This window comes from Varanus komodoensis, unplaced genomic scaffold (genome assembly GCF_004798865.1).
Source record: "Varanus komodoensis strain SLA01 unplaced genomic scaffold, ASM479886v1 scaffold15, whole genome shotgun sequence".
NCBI lineage: Eukaryota > Metazoa > Chordata > Lepidosauria > Squamata > Varanidae > Varanus > Varanus komodoensis.
Window position 1 is genome coordinate 4,627,130 of NW_025335440.1, and position 9,263 is coordinate 4,636,392.

Sequence of the window (9,263 nt, forward strand, 5' to 3'; positions counted from 1 at the left end):
TGTAAGTCAGAATCTAAAACTGGGGTCCTCAAACTTTCCCACCTGGGGGCCAGTTGAAAGCTGCCGGTGCTGGGTGTGGGCAGGAAAGGTGGTGCTGGCGGTGCGTGCAGCCCGGCACTGGGGCGGGCACGTGCCACAAGGCGGGCGCACGAGGCAGCGGCTTACTCGCTTGGCGATCATTTTCTCCGAGTGCGCAAACCGCTGCTCCACTGCGCGTGGGGCGAGGAGTGCGGTGGTGGGCATGCGCATGGGTGCGAGCACACGCGCGGTGGGTCCAAGTGGACATGGCGGGCCGCAGTTTGAGGACCCATGATCTAAAACTTACCTAGTTGAACGCGTGTGATTGACACACACAAAGACCAGCACTCTATCCTGGGAACAGCTTTGCCACCTGATTTACCTCTTCTAGTGACCATGGCGCCACAGTGTATTCCTACGGACCCTCTTACCCACTTTCCAGTGCCCCTCTCCGCCTTTTCGGGGATCGTTGCACGTGTGGGGAGCACAGGACACGCAGCACGGCCCCTGCCACCGCCACCTCCCGCCAGCCAACCCTTCTCTGCTCTCATCCTCTGCGACACACCAGTCTGGTCACCAGTTTTGGGGGGGGCTGCTGCTTTGGAGCAGGAGCCTAGCAGGAGGCTTGCCCGCTTCTCGCGTGAGGAAGGAAGGAAGGGAGGGAGGGCGGAGAAGGTGCCGATCGGGCAGAGCTGCCCGCGCAGCTTTCCCCTCCCCGGCGGCGAGCCTGGCGCGGCCGCCCTGTGCGCCTTGGGCAGCTCGGCGGCCCGCTCTCTCCTGTGCCTCCTCCGCCGCCGCCGCCGCCTCGGAAGCGGGCCGTCCATGACGCTTTCCTGCCCGGCTGCCCTCTCCGTCCCATTTCCGTCCTCCGCAAGCTCCGCGCAGCAACGGGGCCCCGCTGGCCCGGCTCGGCTCGGCCCGGCCCGCCCGCGGCTTCCTTCCAGGCTGCAGCGGTGAGTGGCTGGCGGCAAGGACGGGCGCGCGAGTCGCCGCAGGGGGCGGCGCCCCTCCCGCACGCCCCTCCCTTGGCGGAGCGGCCCGGTCGCCGCTTCCTCGGGCCGCCGCAGCCGCCTCTGCGGGGGGGCCCACGGGCGAGCCGCGCCGCCGCCTCTTGCGCGCCCTCCTCACCTGGCTGGGCGCGCCGCCAGGGGAGCGGAGCGGAGCCCCCTCCTGAACCGGCATGGCCCCCGTCCTGCTGCCTCGAGGTGTCTTCGACTGGGCATGCTGACTAATTGGCCGTGCCGACTGGGGCTGATGGGAGTCGTGTTCCGAAGCGCCTGGAGCGCACCTGGTTAGAAAAGCCAACCTGGCAGAGCTGCTGTGCGAGGGAGGGAGCACCTGGAGCGCGCGCGCGAGCGAGATGGCCGACTCCTGAGTTGTTTCTGCTAGGCTTGTGCCCTGTAGCGGTGTTACTAATCATCATCATCCTCATCCTCATCATCGACCATTATCGCCAGTAATGATACTTATTCTATTTATAGTTCTTGCTTTACCCTAACCTATTACCTTAGATTAGCTTGTCCTGGAACTGAGGTGTTCCAAAGGGTTGGGACTACGGTTCCCATCAGCCCCAGCGAGCATGGCCATTGGTAGGAGTTGATGTTCAAAGCATTTGGAGGGCACAGGTTGAGAAAGGCTGGGTAGGTTGTATAAGAGCTGGCTGGGCTGCAGATGACTGTCTGTCTGTCTGTCTGTCCGTCCGTCCGTCCCTGTGTCTGTTGCATTTATAAGCCTAATCACCATCTGTTCAATTGTCCAGTCTCTCCAAGAATGGCTTACTGTTCATGTTGCAGCCATCCTGCCCCCCCTCCCCCCAAATCCACCGCCCCTTCACTTGCTGGGGCTATAAGCTGCTTAAAGAGATGGACATGCTGCATTTTCGGGAAGATTGAATTGCTTTTATGGGCAGCAGGTTGGTGGCAGTGGATGAAGGCGGGCATTTCTCCCCTCCATGTTGACCTGCAAAACATGGGGGCCACCTGAGAATTACTACTGGCCCGTGTCAAATCCGTAGGTTTACCCCATGTTTCACCATCTGTCAAGTCTTCCAGCATAGTGGCAGGACACAGTCTTGCAGAGGGTTGTTGTTGTTGTTTTTTAAGTTTTGTTCTAAGAAGGAATTTATTTCATGCCACAGCCATGGTTTGTTTGTTTGTTTATTTATTTATTTAGGAGACTTCTATGCCACCCCATTCGCTGAAGCCTTGGGACGGCTCACAACCATAAATAAACTTCAAGATAGAATAATATAAATTAACAATATAAATTAAGTCGCCCTGGCCAAAGAATAAAATGAATAAATAATATTAACAATTAAAATAACATTTGAATAAAAAGGTCTTCACCTGGCGCCGAAAAACAAATAACAACGGCGTCAGGCGGACCTCTCTGGAGAGCACATTCCATAGATTGGGCGCCACTGCAGAGAAAGCCCTCCTCCGAGTACTCACCCTCCTAATTTCCTTCACGGAGGGTTCCTAGAGAAGGGTCTCTCCCACAGATCTCAAGGGGCGGGCGGGCATATATGGACGTAAGCGCTCCTTCAGGTAACCAGGACCCAAGCCGTTAAGGGCTTTATAGGTCATCACCAACACCTTGAATTGGGCCCGGACTTCAATGGGAAGCCAGTGAAGCTGACGGAGGACTGGAGTCATGTGAACAAATGATTTCATTGCATTAGTGGTGATCTATAATAATCTTATTTGCAGGGTGCTGCCATCTTAGGGGCAAGGCAGACAGAAGGGCTTCTTTCAGAGATGCCCAATCCCTGGACAGTTTTCAGTTGCCCACAAATCTTCCAGGAAGCCTGCAGTAGAGTTTTAGGGCAGTCGCCATCCCTCGTTGTTGCCCCCCCCCCCCATAACTGTCACTCTTTGCAGCACCTGCATGGCCAGGTGCGTCCTCCATCTTTTTGGCAGTCCTCAGTGGAAACTTGGGTGGCTTTTCTAATAGTAAACCATTCTGGAAACTGGTGATGGCATGACCCGCCCCCCCGAGCTGGCTCTCAGCATGGCCCCGAATTATGGAAACTGCTCTGAGTTCTTTAAAAAAGAAAAATGGAGGGACACGCATCTATAAATAAACTTGTGTGCAGGATTAGGACTCAAGAAATCTCTGTTCTGGTCCCCATTCAGTCATGGAGCTACCTGGATCACTTTGGACTCTCAGCTCAGCCTACTTCACAGGGTTGTTGTAAGGACGAGGTTGAGAGGAAAGGAGGATTATGTAAGCTGCCTTGAGTTCCTTGATTAATAATGATGATGATGTTGTTGATAAACTAAATGCAGGATTAGAAGGGGGACAGGGGCAGACGCACTGAATTTGGGCAGTTTCAAGGTGACCTATTGAAGATTCTCAGGCAGTGTGTGAGAACTAACCCAGGAGACATTTCTGAGCTGAGGGGTGGGCATGGAGTCCCTTGAGCATGCAAAGAGACACCCTGAGGTTGTTTTTCTGAAAGGAGGGTAAGCTTTAGTTAGAATTCAACCCTTCACATGGGCAGAGGCTTCTCCCACATTTCAAGGAGAGCACTACACTGATTTATCTTGTTCTGTAACCTGCTAACCTTTTAATAAAAGGACTGTGTTTCTAAAGTTTAATCTGAGCCTTCTGGAAAGGGAAAGGGAGAGACCTACTTATGGCTGTGGGGGGCTGGTGATCATGGGAGAGTGCAGGGGGTGGCTTGTGGTTTCCCATAACACTAGAACTGGAAGTCATCCTTTGAGGCTCATTGATGGGAGGTGGAGGCAGAGAAAATGAAGGACTTCTCCACATGGTGCATGGGGGACTCGTGGGATTCACTTCCCTGAGATGGAGGGATGACTGCCCATTCGGAGGGCTTTAAAGGGGACTGGAACCATTTGTGGAGGAGAGGCTATCTGGGCTGCCAGTCCGGAGGGATCCAGCTCCACAGGCAGTTTGGCTCGGTGCACCAGTTGCTGCGGAACTTGGGCAGGGGTGCCACTGTACACATTGCGCTTGTGGGATCCTGTGGGCAGCTACTGTGTGAAAGCAATACTGGAGTAGATGGACCCAGATCTTAGGTTCTCATCTCCACCCATCTCAGCCGCATTTTCTGGACAGTCGCATTCTGTGTTTTTAGGCTGGGTTTCATCCCAGTTCCACCCAAAGATGGCTGGGGCCAAACCTGGGACCTTTTGCAGGCAAAGACATTTCTTTGCTCTGCAAGTGAGCAATGAGTAGTCAGCTTCAGGCAGGTGGCGGGGGGAGGGTGGCGGTGGTGGTGCTTGATTACACTATTTTCCTTGGTTCCTCTCTCTTTTCCCCAGCTGCGAAGGTGCACAGATGTTTGCCATGTGCCAGCCGGAGTTGCCACTCAACCCTCTGTTCAGTGAGGTGAAGGGAAACTTGCAGCTAGACATGACTTGCCTTGGTGGAATGGACTGTCAACCAGACAACAACCTCAACTTCATGGGTGAAGAGCCCTATGACAGCAATGAAAATTGGAGCCAATCCATGCAGGGGAAACTAGAGCAGGGGGGCGACAATGCAGGCAAGGCATCCGATCACCAAATGGTTGTCTTACACAATCTGAAAGAAAAACGCGGACATCAGGGTGTCCCCCAGGGTCTGAAATCTGACAGCATGTTCCTTGCCTCTGAAGAGGAGGAGGAAGAGGAAGAGGAGGAGGAAGAGGAGGAGGAGGAGGAAGGAGAGAAGGAGGAAGGGGAGGAGGAGGAAGGGGAGGACATCCGCAGACCTCCAGAGGGTGCTGAAGTCAGTGGTGTGGAGCACGAAAATGCTTCCAGCGAGGCAGGGATAAAAGAAGGTAGGAAGCCGGCCAGCTCCCCACTAGAAGACAATGGTTATGCCAGCAGTTCACTAAGCATCGATAGTCCTGACAGTGGAGGCACCAGTGCTTGGGACACGCCCACAGCTGCACCTGAAGACTGGAAGGGTCCCCTGGAACCACAGTCCCTGGGTGCTGAGCCTGAAAGCCCTTCTGGTTCTGAGACCCTCTTCCCAGCTTTGGCTGAGGCTTTCCAGAACCTCCAGGAAAAGAAGGCATTCAAAGAGTGGGAGAAACAGAAGCACCATGTCCACCTGGTGATGTACCGCCGCCTGGCTTTGCTCCGCTGGATCCGCAGCCTCCAGCAGAAGGTGGTGGACCAGCAAAACCGGCTTCAGGATAGCTTCGACACCATCCTTGACAACCGCAAAGAACTCATCCGGTGTGTCCAGCAGGGCATGGCATGCCCCAAGAATGCAGCTCAGGGAGAATTGTGAAGATCATGCCTCTCCCCCAGATTTTTGGTGGGTCCTGCAGTCCTTCGCTTGGCCGCCTGAGTGCCCTACAGATTTTCCTATCTGCCTGTATCCTGCATGGGCAGCTTGCTTTTTTAATGTTTGGTGTTCTTTCTCCAGTATACCAGAACATCACCAGCCCATTAAATGTGAGCACCCCAAGCCTAGCAAGTATTTATGTGCAGATGTGACTTTTCACCATGATTTACCCTTCTCATTGTGGTGCATGGCTTCTGCTGGTGAATGTGAATGCAGTGTGTAACAGAGCAGAGCAAGGAGCATGTCAGACCCTGTGTCTCATGGCCATGGAGAGAGCACAGAACAAGCATTGGCAAACATACTTCGATGCCAGTTGCTGGGCAGCAGGGGAAGCTCAAATCAGGAACCCTCCGGCCTGCACCCTGTGCCACTGCTCCAAGGAAGGAATGTGCCACTTAGCTCAAGCAAAGACAGAGATCCTCTAGAACCAAATCTTCGTGATCCGAAGTGCAGCGTGAAGCGAGAAGGTCATTGCCACACCACTGCCTGTGAGCCAGCTTCTAGATCAGTGATACTTTCAGGATCTGGACAACTTATTTGTTGAGGAACTCCAGGAGGCTGTTGTGCTGTGCTCCAAATCGTGTTCCTGGCGTCTGGAGACTTTGCCTCCCGACACCCCCCGCCCCCCGCTGGTTCCTCGTCCTGTCCTGTTGGGTTCCCAACTCCAGGAGCTGTGTTGCCTTGGTTTCCTGTGGAGCCTCTCTGTCCCACTCCACCTCTTCTGTGTTCATGTGTTTGCAGCTTCTTCAGCCATCAGGATCTGATCCTGCTGGCACGGAGTAACCAAGGAGGGTCCAGAGCTGTTTAAAATGATCAAGAAACAGGTAGTTCTTGTGGTTCTTTCTCCAGTTTTCCATTGTTTAGCCCAAATAGGTTTAGCTTTTAGAGTACGTATGAATAAGGATTATGCACATCTGAGAAAAAAACCAGACTTTCCATGTAGTTGGAATGCAACCTTATTCTGACTTCTTTTATTTATTTTTTAACCAAAAACAGCCCTTAAGTGGAGGAGCAACAGAAAGGGAAGGGGCTGTGGAACCCTTTCCTCTCATGCCGTTTTCCCTCTCAAAATCACCCACGAGAGTGGGAGAGATCCAGGCACCCCTCTTCCTTGTAGCTCTCAGTTCCTGCCCTACTCACTTAATATGCCCATTTTAACAAGTGTGCCATGTTGCATCTCTCTCTGCACTTTACATCTACTCTAATCAAACTCAGTAAAAAAAATCCCTACCTTTTCCAGAGAAGGTACAATAATCTCAGTAAATGTATATAAAAATTATCCAAAAAATCTCATTCCAATTGCAGAATACTGGTTTTCTGATTATAAAGCATAGCAACAGTATTCTATTTTTGGTTCTAAAACATTCCTGTGTGGCATTTGGGAGCAGGACTAATAGAACCCTGGTGGCTTTAAGATGGTAGAGCTATTGCTCTGAATGTCTTGCCTAACACTATACCAAAAATACTATTATATAGTATCATGTTTTGAGGAGCTATCCACCCAACTGCAGACGTGCAAAACAATTGTAGTGAAGGATCTACCAGTAGGGTGCCATGCCCTGGTGGGTGAATGGGGGCACGTCTTGTGGCCGAATGCCCATAAAGGCCGTGGGTTTGTGCCTCTCTCACGGGCTGCTTCTTGCCAAAGAAGCAGGCATGCACCCAGCCTGTGTTTCTGTGTGTCAGAAACCAAATGGCTTTTAGGAGAACAGCTTGGACATGTCTTGTCTGCTTTAGAAGAATGGCAAAGATGCCTCCTCTTGCTGTCTAAAATGCCTTTGCAATGTGTGAAAATCTTGGACAGCACATGTCCCATCTGGCCAAAATGGTGTCAGTACAGCAAACTGGCTGAGGGTTTTTGGTTTGGCATGCCGGGAAGTGGCTCCTTCCTGCTGGTCTTTCTGGACATTTTCAGTACAGCTGCCCAAGGTGCCAAGGACGAGCCTGTCTTTTGACATAAGGAGGTGCACATGAAGTAGGCTGAGAGAGTGCTCATTGGGGCCAATACTGCCCATGGGTGACTTACTCGGCCCTCGGCAAATGGTGCGAGACGTGCCACGAAGTCAAGAGCACCCTCAGTTAAAGAGAAACATCTCCTTTTTAAAATGGCACCAAGCTGCACTCTCTTATTTGGACAGGAATTTCCACCCTTGATGGCTTTGCAGCCCTGCAGAATTTAGGGTCACACATGTGCATTCCCACCCCATGTAGGAAGAGGCACTTCCTGTCCCCTTATTACCCCCTCGGCTTACCTCCTCCCAATAAAGTTTAATGGTCAAGCTTCTTCTGTTGTGGTTCATATGCTATGACCACAGGAATCTCCAAACAGGAAGGAATGCAGGATTTGGGAGCAAACAGGAAGCAAATGGGCAAAAGCACGGGGTGCAGAAACCCAGGACTTGAGATTGCTGCAACCTGCTTCGCTATGGGAAGAAAGTGTTTTCTTAGCATGCGTTGTAAAGCATCTGGGAGGAATCAGAAGCTTAAGTTCTTGGCCCTTGTTTGACAATATTCAGCTTGCCAATTGACTGAGGATTTTTGTTTGAATGCTGCTGCTCCATTCTGGACTGGTGAAATGTCAGCTTCTGCAACCTGTAAGTCAAGAATGAGCATCTGGTGGCCCTCCAGATGTTTTGGCCTTGCCCCAGCTAGCATAGTCACTGGGGAGCCCAGCACACCTGGAGGGCACAAGCTGCTCACCTAATTCCAGTCTGTAAAAATGACCTCATACCGATGGTGTATGGACACGCATACACACAGAATGTAAGTCTTGGTGCCATATCGGGAAATGCAGATACTTTTCAAATTGAAAAAGAAAAGGCAAAGCATCTGCTAGGCTGAAGAAAATGGAGACTGTTATGTGACCGGCATCGGGAAGGGATTTTGATGTGAGATGCTTTTGTGTATTTTTTTACAGAATGAATTTATTACATAGTAGAACATATTTATATTGGCGGACTTGGGAGGTCATCTGGATTAGCACTACTGCCTGGCAGTAGTAACTGGGTGGGAACTTCAGTCATGGATTTTAAACAGGAATCGACGCAGTGAATGTGGGTGACAAAGTATTCAATCTGCTGTTGTGACTTGCCCAGAGGGCTTCGGCTCTTGGGTTGTATTGAAATAGTACTGTTCAGGTTATCATATAATTGTGATAATATGTTAATTATAATATATAGTAATGCTCTGTTGCTGCTGTTGCTGTTGCTGATGATGTAACCGGCCCACTTCCTAAGGATTAGATGACATTTTTGACATTAGATGACATTTTACTCCTTGTTAGCAAGCACACCTCCACCAGAGTATGGAATAAAGTTTTACCTTTCATTTCTCCAGCAAAGCACAGAAAGTGAGGTTCTTGCAGGGCATGGATAGGGGAATATCTGGCCAACTATGGACTGCCTACAGTGGTTTCCTGGCTTTTGTGCATTTTCCCCCATTCTAAATATTTGAAATACCCCTCCTAAGAGTTAATTACTGGCAGTAAGAAATTAAAGCCAAAATGAGCTGGGTATTTTAGCCTCACCCCCTTTGCTTCCACCTGATGTGCTAAATTGGCTAGATGCAACACCAAACAGTTTGCCTTTTAAGCTAGAAACTACTGAGAGTAGAGATTGTATTTTTACATCGTTTTTATTTGTTAAAATTGTAGTTTTCTTTGCTGCAGGTGATATGGGTAGAAATGGTGGAAGATTTCCCAGGCATACCACTGCTTTAAACTAATTTAACAGTCACTTCCTCTTCCTTTGGTACTGGAGCTCTGGGGGTGGGTTGAGAGTTGGACAAGGACCTCTAAGAAATTTCTGAGCATCATACTGTACTACAATTTCTGGGATACTTTCCTGAAAACCACAACAATTAAATAGATCTACATTTGTAGTACAGCTGAAACCTTTATGTATAATCCTGGTTTCTCTGTGCATTATGTGTGCATGAATATG

At 50.7% G+C, this 9,263-nt stretch overlaps 1 protein-coding gene across 1 annotated transcript; it reads left to right on the forward strand.

Moving 5' to 3' along the window:
* Positions 1-807: 807 nt before the first annotated feature.
* Positions 808-8,509, forward strand: CUNH1orf216 (chromosome unknown C1orf216 homolog). Its single transcript, XM_044425277.1, has 2 exons — positions 808-971; positions 4,308-8,509. The coding sequence occupies exons 1-2, from the start codon at positions 841-843 to the stop codon at positions 5,263-5,265; spliced, it is 1,089 nt and encodes a 362-aa protein (XP_044281212.1). The 5' UTR covers positions 808-840; the 3' UTR covers positions 5,266-8,509.
* The last annotated feature ends 754 nt before the right edge of the window (positions 8,510-9,263 follow it).